The sequence below is a fragment of the Heterodontus francisci genome, chromosome 43, assembly GCF_036365525.1.
Source record: "Heterodontus francisci isolate sHetFra1 chromosome 43, sHetFra1.hap1, whole genome shotgun sequence".
Classification (NCBI taxonomy): domain Eukaryota; kingdom Metazoa; phylum Chordata; class Chondrichthyes; order Heterodontiformes; family Heterodontidae; genus Heterodontus; species Heterodontus francisci.
Window position 1 is genome coordinate 9,274,013 of NC_090413.1, and position 20,561 is coordinate 9,294,573.

At 46.0% G+C, this 20,561-nt stretch overlaps 1 protein-coding gene across 1 annotated transcript in view; it reads left to right on the forward strand.

The window, feature by feature from the left end:
• The first annotated feature begins 1,343 nt into the window (after positions 1 to 1,343).
• Positions 1,344 to 20,561, forward strand: part of LOC137355639 (uncharacterized) — a 94,292-nt gene continuing 75,074 nt past the window's right edge. The window contains exons 1-2 of the mRNA XM_068021013.1: positions 1,344 to 1,488; positions 2,137 to 2,205. Coding sequence (XP_067877114.1) covers positions 1,344 to 1,488; positions 2,137 to 2,205 — 214 coding nt within the window. The remainder of the gene's footprint in view (positions 1,489 to 2,136; positions 2,206 to 20,561) is intronic.

The following is a 20,561-nucleotide window of genomic DNA, read 5'->3' on the forward strand; positions in this document are numbered from 1 at the left end:
TCCTTTCCTGAGTTTCTCCTGTCCTGCTTTGCACACAATCTCTCTTCTAGTTTATGCTGTCTGTTTCCAGTTCTGTCCTTTTATGATTTTATTTTTCTTTATTTAGTTTTCTTTCTATTTTGCTTTCTTTCTCTTTCCCTCTCTCTCTCTTTAGTTTGCTCTCTCCATATATTTTCTGTGTTTTTCGGTTTCTCTTTTTGCCCTTTCTCTTCTTTCTTTACTAAGTTTCTTTCTGTGTTTCTCCCTGCTCACCTTCCCTTGTCTAATTTGATCTCTCTCTTTTCTAGTTTCTGTCATTTTCTGATTTCTTCTCTCTCCCCTGACTGACTCCCCTACCAGAGGAAATAGTCTGTCCCTATTCACCCTATCAGAATCCTAATTATTATGCTTATTATGACTGACTCGACCGGCAGCCAATTAATGAGTGAGGCCGCCCCACCCCCAGTGTCAGGCTAGCTAACCCTCAGCTTCACGAACTTTTAAACGCCCCTCCTTAGCAAATTCGTATTTTAAAGTTGCCCAGTTGCAAAAAGCAGATTGTGAGTTTGCAACAACGGGCCAATTGCTGAAGTCCCTGGTCTGAGATTATTTAGCGCTAACTTCATAGAATGGTTACAGCACAGAAGGCCATTCAGCCTGTCGTGTCTGTGCCAGCTCTCTGCAACAGCAACTCACCTAGTCCCACTCCCCCACCCTTACCACATAGCCCTGCAAATGATTTCTCTTCAGATAATTATCCAATTCCCTTCTGAAAGCCTTGATTGAATCTACCTCCACCATACTCCCAGGCAGTGCATTTCAGATCCTAACCACTCACTGCGGGAAAAGGTTTTTCCTCCTGTTCATGTTGCTTCTTTTGCCAATCTCTGCTTCTGGATCCAATGGGAACAGTTTCTCCCTATCTCCTCTGTCCAGACTCCCTCCTGATTTTGAACACCTCTATCAAATCTCCTCTTAATCTTCTCTTCTCCGAGTAGAACAGCCCCAGCTTCAGCCCCAGATCCACGTAACTGAAGTTCCTCATCCGTAGAACCATTCTCGTGAATCTTTTCTGCACCCTCTCTAATGCCTGAACATCCTTCCGAAGTGTGGTGCCCAGAACTGGACCCAATACTCAAGTTGAGGCCAATCCAGTGTTTTATAATGGTTCATCATAACTATCTTGTACTCTATGCCCCTATTTATATAGCCCAGGATCCTGTATGCTTTATTAACCGCTTTCTCAACCTGACCCGCAACCTTCAAGGAATTGTACACATATACCCCCTCGTCCCTCTGTTCTTGCACCCCCTTTAGAATTGGCTCCTTTAATTTATATTGCCTCTCCTCGTTCTTTCAACAAAATGAATCACTTCACACTTCTCTGCATTAAATGTCATCTGCCAAGTGTCCGTGCATTCCAGCTGCCTGTCCCTGTCCTCTTGAAGTTCATCATCATCATCATCCTCACAGTTCACAATACATTCGCAAATTCTGAAATTGTTCCCTGTACACCCAAGTCTAGGTCATTAATATATATCAAGAAAATCAGGGGTCTGAACGCTGACCAGTGGGGAACCCCACTATATACCTTCCTCCAGTCTGAAAAACAACCGTTCACAACTGCTCTCCGTTTCCTGTCACTCAGCCAATTTTGTATCCACGCTGCCACTGTGCCTTTTATTCCATTAGCTCTAACTTTGCTGACAAGCCTGTTATGTGGCACTATAAAACAAAGTGAGTTTGCACAGTTTTAAAAAGCCACAGGCTGCAGCAGTGAGATATTGGGGGGAGCTGAAGGTGCACTGAAGAGGTATCCCCAATGACCAGGCATGCTAAACAAGTCATAATCCTGTCGCAAGTGGCCCAGGAAATAATCACCCCCATTGTAGTGAGGACGACTCATGTATGAGGTAAGGGGCCAAACCTGCTGGTGAGTCCTTTTATGCAGAAGGAGTCACAGACAATGTTCTCCTGCTTCCTAGGACTCCTTTCTCAGTCAGCCCAAATATTAACCAATATTAGTCATCAAGTCATACAGAACAAGAGGCCATTCAGCCCACTGTGCCTGTGCTGGTAATTTTTGGAATATCTTGTATCATGATGGGGAACTATATGTTTCCTGAGATTTCAGCTGAAGCTTTGCTTCTGTTTCAGTTACACAAACGGTCAATGAAATGAGAATCTACGAGGCTGGTTTCGACATGGAACTTTCACAGATGAACAGTGAGTGTTGAATACTCATCAAACAGTTCTTTGTGTCTCCAGCTCAAATGGTTCTTTGTACTTTTGTTTTGAAGGATCTGGTGCTTTACCACAGAGTCAATGGGAGACAACCTTGTCCTTTCCCAAACAATCTTTGCTGTGTTTGAAGGCTACTCATTGCACCATCTCACACGCTAACCCATTCATTCCCATAGGTTTCAATACCTCCTTCAGATTTACCTTACTTCCATGATTCAAGGTTTTTAACGGCCAGGCTTTATGTAATTTAATTCTTATTCCTTGATTCATCCCATTCTTTGCAACCTTGCAATCTCCTCCATGATCCCTCACTTGCTTTCTTAATTCAAATAAAGGATTGCGTTGGTTTTTAACTGGAGTCTTTTTGCAGACTGGGACTGGGCCAACCTGCTATTGGAAAGTTCTGTCCATCACCGAAGTCTAATGTCACCCACGTTATGAATGTTCATGCAGTTGGAAGCAGGGACTTTGATCTGCACACACACAGTATAACAGAAAATGTTGCTGTGAAGCATTATTGTGGATGTTAAATTGTTTATAGGTTCTTTGTTACTGGCCAGAGTACACTCAGGATTCATGGTCACTTATTGTTCATTATGTCTGCAAACTGTATTAAATTTGCATTGAAGTCTGGCTAATTTTTGCTCCACAGAGCAAGGTGGAAATCGAGAGCCACTAAGCAGACCGTTCAACATATTTGGCACAGGTTAATGAACCAAGCCATCCCATTCAAAAATTCCAAACATTCAAAGGTGGTGGATTTGATTGGCAGCCTCACTGGAGCCTATGTGTGTGTTAGGTCTGTGAGAGGGCAGGGACGGTGGTCGAGGGCAAGGACAGTGTTTGAGGGTAGGGACAGCGTTTGAGAGCAGGGACAGTATTTGAGAGCAGGGACAGTGTTTGAGGGCAGGGACAGTGTTTGAGAGCAGGGACAGTGTTTGAGAGCAGGGACAGTGTTTGAGGGCAGGGACAGTGTTTGAGAGCAGGGACGTTGTCTGAGAGCAGGGACAGCGTTTGAGGGTAGGGACAGCGTTTGAGGGCAGGGACAGCGTTTGAGGGCAGGGACAGTGTTTGAGGGCAGGGACAGCGTTTGAGGGCAGGGACAGTGTTTGAAGGCAGGACTGCTGGCTCTATCGCATTGAGCTCCCAACGGTACTTCATCCATGTAATTCATGTTGGTGCCTTGTCATTGACCGGCAATGTGACTGCAGTGTGCCCCTCTGTTCCCAACCAGCACCCACGTATATGGTGGTTCGTAACCTATCCTACAAAGATATATGATAGGGTGTTGGAAGCCGATTCAGTAGTAACTTTCAAAGGGGAATTGGAATAAATACTTGAATGGAAACAATTTTCAGGTCTTGGGGAAGGAGAAGGGGAATGGGTGTAATTGGCTAGCTCTTTGAAAGAGCCAGCACAAGCATGAATGGCCACATCTGTCTATGATGCTATGATATATACACGAACAACAGCCGCAGTGTCACAGTGATCAGAGACAGGAAACATGAGCAGTTTTCTCCTGCTTAACTGAGGGATGTTCACGTTGTGGTAGTGACCCTCTCACTGTCTCACTGAGTTCAGCAAACTGAGCAAAGACCAGACATTGAACCTGGATCCTTGCAAACCTCCAACAAACAATGGCTCAACGAATAAAGTCTTGGGGCCACGACCAGATCGAATGTTCAAAACGACTTTGAGAATTGTAGCAAATACAAGAACTGGCTGGGCAACAGGAGACAGAGAGTAGCAGTAGAAGGGAGTTTCTCAAAATGGAGACGTGTGACCAGTGGTGTTCCACAGGGATCCGTGCTGGGACCACTGTTGTTTGTGATATACATTAATGATTTGGAGGAAAGTATAGGTGGACTGATTAGCAAGTTTGCAGACGACACTAAGATTGGTGGAGTAGCAGATAGTGAAGGGGACTGTCAGAGAATACAGCAGAATATAAATAGATTGGAGAGTTGGGCAGAGAAATGGCAGATGGAGTTCAATCAGGGCAAATGCGAGGTGATGCATTTTGGAAGATCCAATTCAAGAGTGAACTATACAGTAAATGGAAAAGTCCTGGGGAAAATTGATGTCCAGAGAGATTTGGGTGTTCAGGTCCACTGTTCCCTGAAGGTGGCAACGCAGGTAAATAGAGTGGTCAAGAAGGCATACGGCATGCTTTCCTTCATCGGACGGGGTATTGAGTACAAGAGTTGGCAGGTCATGTTACAGTTGTATAGGACTTTGGTTCGGCCACATTTGGAATACTGCGTGCAGTTCTGGTCGCCACATTACCAAAAGGATGTGGGTGCTTTGGAGAGGGTGCAGAGGAGGTTCACTAGGATGTTGCCTGGTATGGAGGGCGCTAGCTATGAAGAGAGGTTGAGTAGATTAGGATTATTTTCATTAGAAAGACGGAGGTTGAGGGGGGACCTGATTGAGGTGTACAAAATCATGAGAGGTATAGACAGGGTGGATAGCAAGAGGCTTTTTCCCAGAGTGGGGGATTCAATTACTAGAGGACACGAGTTCAAAGTGAAAGGGGAAAAGTTTAGGGGGGATATGCGTGGAAAGTTCTTTACGCAGAGGGTGGTGGGTGCCTGGAACACGTTGCCAGCGGAGGTGGTAGATGCGGGCACGATGGCGTCTTTTAAGATGTATCTAGACAGATACATGAATGGGCAGGAAGAAAAGAGATACAGAACCTTAGAAAATAGGCGACATGTTTAGATAGAGGATCTGGATCGGCGCAGGCTTGGAGGGCTGAAGGGCCTGTTACTGTGCTGTAATTATCTTTGTTCTTTGTTCTTTGGACACAACAGGACTCAATCTTTCTCGCTGTGCTGTGGCCACATCATAACATAACCAACAAAGATTTCACCAAAAAATAAATTAATAAGTGAGGAAAAACACATTTTCCAGTGATGAGAGCTAAATCTTTGCCTTGGTTTCAGTTACACAGATGTTCACAGAAATAAAGATCTCAAAGGCTATTATCAAGATCAAACTTTTACACATGGAGAATAAGGCAAGGTGTTAAAAATTGTTACTTCATCTTCTTGTTTTCTGGTTCTCAGATGTTGGAAATAATCACACTTTATTGGAAATGTTTGAGTTTTTGATTTATTTGTTCAGCCACCATGCTGCCTGCTGTAGGACTGGTGAGACTGGTTTTGTGTGACATATCACATGACTCTCCAGTGCAACTGTGAATGTGGTCCCACTGGAACATTTAACGCATGACAACTAATTCCGAGCTAATTAGTTCCCAGCACTTTACAGATAGTATGACAATATATAACAATAATGAGCAGAACCATCTTTTTTTGTGCTTCCAGCACTTAGCAGGTCTCTGCAGTCTATCAGATTCTGAGCCCCTCACATTGTGTACTTTATTCTATAATTGGATCAGTGAGTGGTCTCCAGATTCCAGCAGGACTTCATCAGTGGATAATGCTCTAAATAGAACATAAGTGACATGTTGAAAATGGCAGCTGTGACCAATCAGCTCCTCCCCTCCCTTCCCAATCCAACCCCTGCCCAATCCAACGCCTCCCCATTCCCCTCCCACCCCATTACCACCCTTCCCCATTTCAACCACTCCCCATTCTCCACCCTCCCCAATTTCCTCCCTTCCCATACCAACCCGTCCCCATTGCATCCCTCCCTATTCCCCTCCCTCTCATTCCACCCCATCCCCATGCCCCTCCCTCCCAACCACCCTCCCATTCCACCCCCTCCTCATTCCACCCCCTCCTCATTCCAACCCTACCCCATTCCACCCCCTCCTCATTCCACCCCCTCCTCATTCCACCCCCTCCTCATTCAACCCCACCCCATTCCAATCTCTCCCCATTCCACCCTCTCCCCATTCCCCTCCCAACCAACTCCCCTCCCTCCATATTACAAACCATCCCATTCCCCCTCTTCCCCATACTCTTCCCTCCTCACTCCACCTATCCCTATTTCACCCCTGCTCACTCCACCGCTCCTCACTGCACTGCTCCCCTTCCACCTCTCCTCACTCCAGCCCTCCTCACTCCAGCCCTCCTCGATCCATCCCTCCTCGCTCCACCTCTCCCCATTCCACCTCCCTATTCCAACCCCTCCCTATTCCAACACCTCCCCACTCCACCCCTCCCCATTCCCCTCCCTCCCAATTCCCCTCCATCCCTATGTCAAACCATCCCCATTTGCTTTCTTCCCCAATCCCTTCACTCCCCATTCCCCCCCTCCACACTCCACCCCTCCTGACTCCATCCCTCCACCCTCCAACTCTCCCCATTCCATCCCTCCATACTCCATCCCTCCTCACTCCATCCCTCCACACTCCATCCCTCCCCACTCCATCCCTCCTCATTCCACCCCTCCCGATTCCACCCCTCCCCATTCCATCCCTTCCCACTCCACCCGTCTTCACTCCACCCCTCCCGATTACACACCTCTCCATTCCCCACCCTCTTCATTCTAACCCCTCTCCATTCCACCCCCTCCTCATTCCAACCCTCCTCATTCCCCCCTCCCCATTCCACCCCTCTTCACTCCACCCCTCCCGATTACATGCCTCCCCATTCCATCCCCTCCCTATTCCATGAGGAAAAGCTTTTGCACGCAGCAAGTGGTTAAGGTCTGGAATGCGCTGCCTGAGAACGTGGTGGAGGCAGGTTCAATTGAAGCATTCAAAAGGGAATTAGACAGTTATATGAAAAGGAAGGATGTGCAGGGTTACAGGGAGAAGGCAGGGGAACGAAACTGAGGGAACTGCTCTTTCAGAGAGCCAGTGCAGACACGATGGGCCGAATGGCCTCCTTCTTCACTGTAACGATTCTATGATTCAGTGATTCTGTTATATTGGGACTGTCTGTTACTTAGAATTTTTTTCAACTATTACATTCAAACCATACTTGCTAGTGTCCTCGCAATCGAGCACATTAGCAGACATTCAACACGCTGATTAATTCACCATGGGGGTGTGGCCAGTTTTGTGGGCAGGGCCTGCTTCTAGCACCATGTTTTTAAAACTAGTGCAAAAGATCGAGTCGTGTCGAACACAATTTGCACTTAACATCCTGCAATCTTCTTACGCCAGTTACGCTGCCAAGTGCCACAAAAGAATCTTGTGATGAAAGCTAAGGGCCAATTAACTTAATCTATTGCCAGTAGCACAACATGGGCTGATAGAAAATCTGCGACCTGATTTACACCCCCACAATTTACACCCCCCTCTCCAATTCACACTTTAATGCAAAGCATTATATATAAAGCCCTGGTTAAACCACACCTGGAGTTACTGTGTATAGTTCTGGGAACCACATCTAAGGAAGGATATATTGGCCTTGGAGGGAGTGTAGATTCACCAGAATGATACCTGGAATCCAAAAGTTAAATTACAAGGAGGGATTACAGGAGGGTTGTAACCCCTGGAATTTAGAAGGTTTAAGGGGTGATTTGATCAAGGTTTTCAAGATCAGATGGGGTAAATAGAGAGAAACTATTTCTGCTAGTTGGGGAGTCTAGGACTAGGGGCATAGTCAAAGAATTAGAGCCAGATCTTTCAGGATTGAAATTGGTAAACTCTTTTACAAAGGGTGGTAGAAGTTTGGAACACTCTTCCACAAATGGCAGTTGATGCTAGATCAATTGTTAATTTTAAATCTGAGATGGATAGAATTTGGTTAACCAAAGGTATTAAGGGATATGGGGCAAAGGAGGGTAATAAAGAGGTAAGTCACAGATCAGCCTCATTAAATTTTGGCACTAACCTCGAGCGTCTCAGCACATCAGTTTTGCTCTGTATTGGGGATAAGGTTTGAGTAGCTGGTCACATGCTCACTTTGTGCTTGTAGCCTTTCTATCTCTTTTTCTTTCTGAAACTACATCTCTCTTTTTTCAACTGAATTTTAGCTAGGGCTATCCTTTCCGTTTCATATTCCATGTTTCTGGTTCAGGGATAAGTTTTAAATGGTTAGCTAGACTCTTCACCAGCTCAGATTTCTTTATTTTTTTGTTTGAAAGTGATTCCCATCTCTATAGATAAGCTTTTTAAATCTTCAATACTTAATTTATTTAATTTATCGTGGGATATCTGTCCCTGCTCTAAAAGCTCCTCAGCAGTGAATGTAGCCATATCTTTTGTTTCAAGCACTGTAGAGAAAAAAAAACAGAATAATACAAGAAATAGTCATTTGGTAGTACAGGACTTGAGTATTGCTAAAAGTAGAGACATTTTGTCGAAGCTTTTCGTCTTGCACTCATCAGGGCAATCCGCAAGAATACTAATATAAGAGAAAACAACAACTTATACTGCATGGGAAGAGAGTGCTGATTGGTTGGCAAGTGGATTCTGATTGGTGGAGGTGTTGTCATGGAGAATGCACCAGTTTATGGTGACTGACAGTTAACTGCCAAGCTTCATTTGAAATTTAAACCAGGGCAACTTGACTCTGATCGGTCAAGGCATTGCCCTGAGGCATGAACCAGTGAATGGCTGTCACTTATTTTGTTCAGATGAAACAGGAGCAATGTGTGTACGTGTTCTTTTTGTCTGCAAAGAACAGGGCCCTGTGTATTAATATATGTAACTTCCAAATGCGCCACATTGTGAGCCCGACTGGCAATCTTAAATTGGCTGTTAGTCAGTGTAATTCTTAGCACACTGAGGATTATTTAGCAAATGTTGTCCAATCACGCAATCACATCTAATGTTGGGCATTGTGTTTTGAGTTTTGCAAGCACGGACTGGTTGGGTACGGTCTGTACCTTGCCTGTTGTGAATAGTGGAAGGGACATGTTGTTTGATGCCACCAGTCTTTGGGACGTATGGTCTATATGCCTAGCATCACACTGGCATTGAAATTCAGATATCACATTACTCATTTGTGTCCTGATGAGTGTAAGACGACAAGCTTCGACAAAATGCCTCTATTTTCTGCAATACAAGAAAACCTGTTTGTTTACTTTTCCACAATTTCAGACATCAATTTTCCTCCTGTTTTCCAAATCTCTCGTTTGTCTGATGGTTCAGATCCTGGCTTTCAGCTCCCAATTTGTTATGGCCATGCGGTGAAGGGTGTGGGTGGATCCCACCGTTCAACTCCCACCTGACCCACAGCAAGTGTTTTTTTGTTATTCGGGTTCAACCCCTTTGTGTTTAATTTGTCAAATAAACAGACAACGACAGGTTTTCTTGTAGGTTTAAAACAGAAGATTAATTATTTATTGAGCAATATGCCCTATCCTGAAATTGTCACAAGTCCACCCACTCTCACGTTCACACACACACACACACATGCACACACACGCACACACACACACACACACAAAGAGACAGATAGAGAGGGAAAGGGGTAAGTCGCTCGTGAAGTGAGGTAGGGCCTTGTGGTTCACAGTAAACCTGTTGAATTCTGTTGGAAGTCAAGTTCTCGTTAGTTGCAGGCCTGAGGTGTTTGTAGATTTCTCGGTTGGTTGAAAGTTCAGTTTGAAGACAAGGAATCACTTCCAATTCACTGCTGCACATGTTGAAAATGTAGGATTTGCAGCTGGGCGCCTTCTCTTCTGGCTTGCTGGATTTTCTCCCAGCTCTTAACTGGACAAGCTTTTTGGTGATGCTTCTTGCTGGGTGTCTCTCTGTTATCTTGATGTGCTTTGTTGAATAATAATGTTCATTAATCCACTGACTGGAGATCTGAATTTATATTTTTTTAGAAGACATTTTTAAAAGAACAGCTAAAAGGATGACTTTGCTGGCAGCTTAAGATGGCTACCTAACTTGCAACACTGTATCCTACATTACAAGTATTGTGAGGAGGGAGACAAAATAGCTGCTCATGCCCCAGCAAGAACCAAGACCCAAGGAGTTTAAAGGAACTACCTGTTCTTTTAGCAACAGAAAAATATTGCTAACTGCTATGTTTGAATGACTGAGTGACTGTCATGTGACAAGCCCCTCCCTATCAGTGGTTTTAAGCTTTCTGCAGCATAGAGAGGAGAGGCAACGGGACTATGACATGTGCAGACCCCAGTGGGGTCTCTATCACTCTCTCTCCGTTCCAGCTTGAAGGTTTTCAGATCCTACCTGTTGACTGACCACCTGTGCAAATTCTGGGTACAATCAGAAACCCTATTGGGGGCAATCATCTGCATTGCTGTCTCCAAGAGAACCACCAAACCAGTCATCGACCACTTCAGACTAAAAGCTTCAGAACCACCGAATTCAGCTAGGAGCCAGCTGGATCACCAAACGCCACATTCTGTGCACCTTTTTTTATTCATTCATAGGATGTGGGTGTCACTGGCTAGGCTAGAATTTATTGCCCATCCCTAATTGCCCTCGAGAAGGTGGTGGTGAGCTGCCTTCTTGAACCGCTGCAGTCCATGTGAGGCAGGTACACCCACAGTGCTGTTAGGGAGGGAGTTCCCGGATTTTGACTCAGCAACAGTGAAGGAATGGCGGTCCAGTTCCAAGTCAGGATGGTGTGTGGTTTGGAGGGGAACTTTCAGCTGGGGGTGTTCCCATGCAACCACTGCCCTTGTACTTCTAGTTGGTAGAGGTTGCGGGTTTGGAAGGTGCTGTCTGAGGAGCCTTGGTGCGTTGTTCCAGTGCATTTTGTAGATGGTACACACTGCTGCCACTGTGCATCGGAGGTGGAGGACGTGAATGTTTGTGGATGGGGTGCCAATCAAGCGGGCTGCTTTGTCCTGGATGGTGTTGAGCTTCTTGAGTGTTGTTGGAGCTGCACCCATCCAGGCAAGTGGAGAGTATTCCATCACACTCCTTACTTGTAGATGGTGGACAGTCTTTGGGAGTCAAGAGATGAATTACTCACCACAGGATTCCTAACCTCTGACCTGCTCTTGTAGCCACGGTGTTTATATGGCTACTCCAGTTCAGTTTCTCGTCAATGGTAGCCCCTAGGATGTTGATAGTGGGGGATTCAGTGATGGGAATGCCATTGAATGTCAATGGGAGATGGTTAGACTCTCTCTTGTTGGAGTTGGTCATTGCCTGGCACTTGTATGGCGTGAATGTTACTTGCCACTTATCAGCCCAAGACTGGATATTGTCCAGGTTTTGCTGCATTTCTACATGGACTGCTTCAGTATTTGAGGAGTTGCGAATGATGCTGAACATTGTGCAATCATCAGCGAACATCCCCACTTCTGACCTTATGACTAAAGGAAGGTCATTGATGAAGCAGCTGAAGATGGTAGGACCTGAGGAACTCCTGCAGTGATGTCCTGGAGCTCAGATGATTGCCCTCCAACAACCACAACCATCTTCCTTTGTGCTAGATATAAGAATCCAACCAGCAGAGAGTTTTCCCCCTGACTTCCATTGACCTCAGTTCTGCTAGGGCTCCTTGGTAAAATGCTGCCTTGTTCTTAAGGGCAGTCACTCTCACCTCACTCTTGAGTTCAGCTCTTTTGTCCATGTTTGAACCAAAGCTGTAATGAGGTCAGGAGCTGAGTGGCCCTGACGGAACGCAAACTAAGCATCACTGAGCAGGTTATTGCGAAGCAAGTGCTGCTTGATGGCACTGTTGATGACACCTTCCATCACTTTACTGATGATTGAGAGGAGACTGATGGGGCAGTAATTGGCCGGGTTGGACTTGTCCTGCTTTTTGTGTACAGGACAGACCTGGGCAATTTTCCACATTGCAGGGTAGATGCCAGTGTTGTTGCTGTACTGAAACAGCTTGGCTAGGGAAGCAGCAAGTTCTGGAGCACAGGTCCTCAGTACTATTGCCGGAATATTGTCAGGGCCCATAGCCTTTGCAGTATCCAGTGCCTTCAGTTGTTTCCTAACATCACGTGGAATGAATCGAATTGGCTGAAGACTGGCATCTGTAATGCTGGGGAATTCAGGAGGAGGCCGAGATGGATCATCAAGTCGGCACTTCTGGCTGAAGACTGTTGCAAATACTTCAGCCTTATCTTTCACACTGATGTGCTGTGCTCCCCCATCATTGAGGATGGGGATATTTGTGGAGCCACCTCCTCCAGTTAGTTGTTTTCTATGGACTCCAACTCAACCAATCTACCTTTCCCCACTCTGTATCCTATTTGTGTGTGTTAACCTCCAGAGTGTGTGCGATTGGAAGTTGGCATATTGTTTATTATTTTTATTCATTCAGTTTAGAGACAATAAAGTTAACCTCTTTCTTTGTTAACTCAAGAAAACCTTTCCGATTGTTTCTTGTTATGATCATAGCAAGTAATTAATCAAACACCTACTGAAGTGGCCAGTACATTCACTTTAAGAAAGAATTAAACCCATTGTGGTCAAGCAGGGAGAGGGAAAAGAGGGAAGCATTTTGACCCCTCCTCGCTTGATGGTAATACTTTCTCTCTCTCTGCCTCGAGGGTGGCCTTTTTAAGGTAAAATGTTTGTCACATCAGATTCTGGTAGGAGACGCTTTGGTGTCTTCCCCATGGTGATCACACATTGGCCCAGGATGAGAATTATTTGGTTACGATGTTTCCACTTCATACCTTCTTTGTTTCAGTAGAACCCATTCAATTCAGGAATGTTTCAGGATGGGTGTAATTGACACCTCTCAACCTAGTTAGGCATCCTTTGCTCTAAACAGACAGTCTGGCATTGTTTGAATACACATGTGGCCATCTTTTGCAGCATTGTCAATTTTTTAAAAAGGTAAAGTCGATATTTTATAACTGTTCAGATTGACTATATTTTTTCATTGGCCCACATCTCATAAGTGTGACACATTATTCTTACTACCAAAGTGAATAATCTCATACTTCACCACATTATACCCCATCTACCACCTTGTTGCCCATTCACTTAATCTGTCTATATCTCTTTGCAGCCTCTTTGTGTTCTCCTCATTCCCACCTAGCTTTGTGACATATTTCTGTTCCTGATCCCTAACCAATGAATCATCATCATGTGGATGCGAAACAAAGGAAGACAGGTGCCAGTAGAACCAAACCCAACTGGTGCCCGGACAATCAAACCCAACTAGTGCCATGAGATCTTTTACATCCACTTGAGAGGATAGACAGAGCCTACATCTCTTCTGAAAGACAGCACCTCCAACAGTGCAGCATTCCTCAGTACTGTGTTGAACATAGGTTAGAATATTTAAAGGGATTGATGAATTCTTCTGTTAGAATGCCATCTGTGTAACTAGTACTGCTTCATATCCTACTCGAACATGGGGAACAAATTTCTCAAAAAATAATTTTTATTGATGGGGAAAATCCACCCAATTATTTCCTCTGTTTCAGTTACTCAAATGTTCAGAGAAATAAGGAATTCTTATCAAGATGGAGCCTTCACACATGGAGCATAAGGATAAGTGTTAATCATGATCAGACGGTGACTCCAGCTCCAAACACTCTCTGTGCGTTGCCAGATTCTGATCTCTGACATTCTGGAATGGGACACTATTCTTACACAGCTCAGGGAGCTGAGGTATTTCCCTGTGTTGCAGTTTATTTTCTGCTTTACGACAATGTAAAATGACCAGTTCAACATGGAAAATCGACCACCGTAAATGGGAAAAAGTGATTTCATAGTATGAAGAAAAGGTACAAAGAAAGCTGCAATTAATAAATATAAAGGTCTGATTGATGGAGTACAGGGATCATTAAGGGCTGCCAAGGCAGCGACCGAGAAGTTAAATGAATGCTGTGCCACTAATCAGAAACTAACTGGTGAATAATTGGAGCAGAGGAGAAAGAAAGCAGTAATGGTCCAAAGGTCAGACAGTAATTACACAACTAGAACCAAACTCAAAACAGTGTAATAAATTAACTGGAATAGTGCAGGAGGACAATGAACAGTGAATTACAGCTCTTCACACAGCAGATAAAAGCTGAATTGCATTCAGGTAAAGAACACTTGGTTAGACATGACTAGTGCAGCAAAAGAATTAGGAAACACAGAGGGAGACATTAAAATCCCACAGAGTGTTACTCAGACCCTCAGTGCGCCAGTCTTGGGTGAAGATATGGACTCTGACACTGATCATGAAGTCCACAAACACATGGCCCCTGAGCAACTAAACTAAGAGCAAACGTGTGAAGCTGTTTGGTTCATGGAGCTTTGTAGCTGAGTCTAGCTCCAGCTCTTTTCACAGTCACTCCTGAAAGTGTGACGTGCTCTCCAGTCCTTAGATTTGCTAGCATCAAGAATGCATCAAATAGTCCAATCTTTGACATTTCCTATACACTAGAAAGAAGAAAACTTCGAACCTACTGGGAATTTGTAAACACGTGTTGCCCCAAGCATGTATATATAATAAAAAGAGGAAATGCTGGAAATACTCAGCAGGTCAGGCAGTGTCTGTGCAAAGAGAAACAGAGTTCACGTTTCACGTCCGTTTCTCTTTCAGACATTGCCTGACCTGCTGAGTGTTTCCAGCATTTCCTGGTTTTATTTCAGATTTCCAGCAGCTGCAGTATTGTGTGTATTGTGCATGTGTGTATGTTTGTGTTTGGCCAGGATTTTGTCCTAGCAACAGGGGTCTCGACCACCAACAGAAGCGCCAGCGAGAGCCCCTCTGGGGAAAGGCCCGTCGGATCAAGTGCCAATTAAGCACTTATGTGGACAGCAGCGGGCACCCCCCACTTGGTGAGAGCTAACAGCCAATCAGAGGTCGGCAGCTCTTTATCGGAGCAGTACCACTGCAGAGGCAGTAGCTGCTGCCAATAGAGCAATGACCCAAGGCGCTGGAACCAGGCCACAGGTAAGTCAGGGCAGGACGGGTTTTGTGGGGTGTAGTCACGGGTGAAGGGGGGTCAGCAGCAAGGGCGGAGTGGCTCTCAGTGCCCCCACCATTGACGGGTCCCTCATTCAGGCGCTATTTTAATGAGGGACCCCCCCCGCCCCCGCTGGAGCCAGCAAGCAGCCCACATGGTTTACCTTGCCGTGCCCCCCTTCAACGACAGGCCCGCTCACCGCTGGGCTAATTCGGGCAGCGATGGGGATGAGGCCCTTAATTGGTGGGAAGGCTGTTCCCAGGCCGTCCTGCCCCGGACATAATATGGGTGGAGGCGGGACGCTGGTGGGTTTGCCCGGCCCCCAAACGCTACCATCCCGCCTGATTATATGCTCTCCCCGCCTCCAAACCCGAAGTGGGTGAGAGTATAAAGCTGCCCCCTTTGTGTGTATGTCCGTGTAGTGTGTGTGTGTGATGCACAAATGTAAAACTGCATGATACCGTCAAATATCTAAAATTGTCTGTGTGAGTATTTGTTGGCTGGATTTTGTTCTCATACCGACGGAGGGTTTCATGGTTGGTGGGGGGGGGGGGGGGGGTGCCGGAGAATTGGGGCAGAATCGCCCGCCACGGAACCCGACGCCAGATCTCCCAGTTCTGATTCTCATGGGGGCGAGATAGGCCGACGATGACCTTCCCACCCAGTGGCTGAATAAGGGCCTCTTCCTGCCATGGCTGGGATCTTACCAGTGGCAGGGGTGGAGGGCGCTTTGGAAAATGCGGCACCCTTCCTGCGGGCTTGGGGGGTGGGGTCCCTCCTTCATGGGCAATTTGTGACCCACAGAGGACACCCACTTGGAACAACTGTAGCTCCTGGAACATCCACACCCAGCCACCCCTCCCCCGCCCCCTCAACGGGGCCTTCCAGACTGGCCTCGTGACCCTGCCTCACCAACCTCTTCTCCAGGGTTCCAGTGCTGCACCTGGGTCTGAGGCCTCTGCAGTACCAGCAGTGGCCACCGGTCCCGGTGGCGCTGCCGATGCTGCTGAGCTTCTGGCCCACTGATTGGCCCAGCTCTGGGGGTGGGATCCGCGTCCTAATAAAGTCTTTAAAGGGATGGGGATGATGGCTCCTTAAACTTTGACCCTAAAATACTGGAAGATCTCTTCTGCGGTCTGAAAAAATGCAGAGGCGGGCACCCCCCAACTTTTCGGCACGGTGCCAAGAGCCAAGCCTCCTGCACAAAATCCTGCCCATATGTGTGTATGTGTGTGCGTATTGTGTTTGTGTGCATATATTGTGTGTGTGTGTATCTGCATGTGTGTATCTGTATGTGTGTGTGTGTATCTGTGTGTAGTTGTGTTTGTGTGTATCTGTGTGTGTTGTATTTGTGTGTATCTGTGTGCGTGTGTGTGTTTGTGTGTGTATCTATGTGTGTGTGGGGGGGGTATCTGTGTGTGTGTTTGTGTGAATGTATGTGTGTATTTGTCTGTGTGTTTGTCTGTGTGTGTGTGTGTATATGTGTGTGTTTGCGTGTGCATCTGTGTATGTGTTTGTGTGTGTATCTGTGTGTGTGTTTGTGTGAGTGTATGTATCTGTGTGTGTGTGGGTGTGTATCTGTGTGTGTTTGCGTGTGTATCTGTGTATGTGTTTGTGTGTGTATCTGTGTGTGTGTTTGTGTGAGTGTGTGTATCTGTGTGTGTGTGTGTATCTGTGTGTGTTTGTGTGTGTATCTGTGTATGTGTGTGTGTATTTGTGTGTATCTGTGTGTGTGTGTTTGTGCGTGTGTGTTTGTGTGTGTATTTATGTGCATCTGTGTGTGTGTGTGTATTTGTGTGTGTGTATTTGTGTGTGTGTGTATTTGTGTGTGTATCTGTGTATGTGTGTGTGTGTGTATTTGTGTGCATCTGTGTGTGTGTGTATTTGTGTGTGTGTATTTGTGTGTGTATCTGTGTGTGTGTGTGTTTGTGCGTGTGTATTTGTGTGCATCTGTGTGTGTGTGTGTATTTGTGTGTGTGTATTTGTGTGTGTGTGTATTTGTGTGTGTATCTGTGTATGTGTGTGTGTGTATTTGTGTGTATCTGTGTGTGTGTATTTGTGTGTGTGTATTTGTGTGTGTTTGTGTGTGTATCTGTGTGCGTTTGTGTGTGTATCTGTGTATGTGTGTGTGTGTATTTGTGTGTGTATGTATTTGTGTGTGTATGTATTTGTGTGTATCTGTGTGTGTGTGTTTGTGTGTGTATCTGTGTGTGTGTATTTGTGTGTGTATTTGTGTGTGTATGTATTTGTGTGTATCTGTGTGTGTGTTTGTGTGTGTATCTGTGTGTGTGTATCTGTGTGTGTGTATTTGTGTGTGTATGTATTTGTGTGTATCTGTGTGTGTGTTTGTGTGTGTATCTGTGTGTGTGTATTTGTGTGTGTATTTGTGTGTGTATGTATTTGTGTGTATCTGTGTGTGTGTTTGTGTGTGTATCTGTGTATGTGTGTGCATATGTGTGTGTATATATATATATATAAATATATATACTTGTGTGAGTGTTGAGATGTAACTGTGTTGTTTGGAGATGTTGGGTTGAAATTGTGCCGGTTGGTGCTGCAACCCGTGTGGTTTCACATCTGCTGTCCGATATACTCCCTGCCCGATATTCAAATCCATTGCAGTCAATAGTGAGGAATATTAGCTGGGCGTATAATGGGCGAGCCTGGTATCCCCACCCCACCCCCCAACATTTTGCATCATGGCCCAGGACGAATTTCTAGCCCATTGACTCCCTTGGGTAATTTTGAATTTGTGCAATAGGTGACTTCAACGGAATTAAAATCAGGAGAGACGTGAAACAGGCTGCTGATTCACTATCACCTGTTATACACTGTGGCAAAAAGACCCAGTCTACCCCCATTGTGTCTGAGTCTGAATGAATTTTAATAACTGACCTGAGGTCATAGATCAAGGGGTTAAATTTAGTGCCCATTCTTTAGGCGCTACGTGGCCACCTAAGGTTTGAAAATGGGGTTCAAGATGCGTGCTCACATGTCCTGCTGTGCGTGGCCTCTCTTCATTCTCCCAGTCATACTCAATTCCCTGAGGAAGCCCTCGCAGGCTACCCAATCTGGAAGCAATTTGAGATGGGAAGTGCACAGGACACCATCTTGGTAAAGGAGCTTGCACCTGCCTACTGACTATCAGCAGCATGTAGAGCCTGTAGAACCTGACCAGTATCAGTGGGTAACGCTGATGTAAAGCCCCCACTGCCATTGGGGAACTCCTGCCAACACCCAGTTTTAACCTCGTGCAGCTGAACATGAGGTTAAATGGATTGAAGGACCATCCCCCCCCCCCGCCCCCCCGACTGCCCCCACCAACACTATTTAAAGGGATCATGCAATATTTACAGGTAGTTGCTGGATTATTTCTTCTGGCAGTTAATGGAATTGTAGGTGTTTCTGGGGGTTTCCTATCCTTGGCTAGAGTTTCACTGCTCTACAGGAAGTTGTCTGGGTGGCCTTGCAGTCCCTTTTGTGCTATTTTAAAAATCCTGGTGAGTCATGTTGCTTCCAGACCTGCCTGGCCTCTGGGATTTGAATTGGAGAATGAAGAGAGGCCACGCAAAGCAGAACAAGCTACTGGACGGGGGGGGGGGGGGGGTGGGTGTGGGGGTGGAGAAGGGACCTCAGCTAGTGGCCATATCGGCTCAGGGTGTTTAGGGCGAACTTCTCTTGCTTGAACCTCAGTGATGATCAGTGCATGAGATACCTTCGCTTCAGAGAAGAGATTGTGACTGAAATCTGCCAACTGTTGCAGCCGCCACTGCAGTCTCAAAGCAGGGCAAGGACAGCATTGCCTATGGCTGTCAATGTGAACCATGGCTCATTTTTTTTTGCATTTGGCTCCTTCTGAGCTACTGCTGAAGATATTAACAGTATTGTGCACTGCTGCATTAGGGAGATCACTGAGGCTCTCTATACACAGAGCGGAAACGTCACCTCATTCCCTCTTACCGGAGAGGAGCAGGCGGAGCCAGCGAGAGGATTTGCACGGATGGCAGGCTTGCCCGTGGTGCAGGGTGTCATTAAGTTTGCGCACATTGTTTTGCATATGCCTCATATCAACCCAGCCATTTTCATGAACCAAAAAGGATTTCACTCCAAATCTTCTGTTCCCCCAAATCATGAAGAATTTTAAATTAGATCTTCAGTTGCATTTGAATATTTAGTAATCAAAGATTTTGCTAAGTTGCAGTGCTCAGTGTAAAGACATTGGGCTGCATAGGGCCTGTTACTCCGGCAACGTGCAGTCTCCTAAATAGTGGACAGGAAACGCACGCGCACCTCTGAGCTGAAATAACCGCCCACCTTATTGGCTAAGGGCAGACAACAGGTGTCCTTTATATATACCTGAAGCAGGCATTGGGCCTTTTGTAGATACATGTAACAGGCCTAGCACCAGCTTCAAGTCCTCACTCCAAGATTGGTTACCCTAAGGCAGTCATCGCACTTATGGAAACCCAGCCAAGGGATCGACTGCAGCAAAGAAAGTAAATAACTCACCTGTAGACTCTCCTCCCGATCGTCACAGCTCCTGGCCTATGATAGCTGTCCATCTCAGTCCGCAGACCTCATAGGGAGATCGTGGGGGGTCACATAGGGGAATCGCAGAACTCACAGGGAGATTGCGGGGTGGATCTCCCCAACCCCTGAGCCCCGCAATGTCCCCCCCCAAGCCCCATGATCCCCAATCGAGCCTCGCGATCACCCCTCTGAATCCCGCAATCTCCCCCACCGAGCCCCGCAATCTCCCCATCAAGCCTCATGATCTCCCCCCGAGCCCCACGATCTCCACCACCCCCCCACCAAGCCCCACGATCTCCACCCTCTCCTGAGCTCGAGCCCCACGATCGCACCCCCCGCGAGCCCAAGCCCCACGATCTCCACCCTCCTGCCACCGAGCCCTGTGATCTCCTTCAAGTCTGGGTCTTTTTCTGTGCTACTTGCACATTAGATACTTTCGATGGATTGATTTATCCTGTTTACTGTGCTTAATGTTGTGTTGTTTCTCTGCAAATAAAATCCTTAAAATCAGTCATTTATCATGTCTCAAAGGCAGAGTTTCAACACACAGTAACAAGTGCAATAATCAACTGGATAAAATGATTAAATGAAAGAATGCCCAGACCAGTCATTCAAACAGAATTTCATTTGATATATTGCAGGCACAAATTCACATTAGTGCTCTGATTCACTGCTGTGGTTAATAGTTGATGATACCTTTGCTGTAGGTTTAGCATGGAACAGTGTAAATTACATTACTGGAAAACCTATGTGTATTCACATGATCCCAAATTTGAAGAAGCTTTCAGTGTAGATGATAAAACATGCTAATGGTGATGGCACAAAGCTGATGCTGGATAACATGGGGCTGTTCGTCCAGTTACATGAACGTCCCGGGGAGTAGGAAGCTCACACTCTGATTTCAGGGCCAAGCTTTAGTGGTCAGAATGGGCTTCATATCTTCTTCTCAGTCATTGGCACCATTATTTTCATTAGAAAGACGGAGGTTGAGGGGGGACCTGATTGAGGTGTACAAAATCATGAGAGGTATAGACAGGTTGGATAGCAAGAGGCTTTTTCCCAGAGTGGGGGATTCAATTACTAGAGGA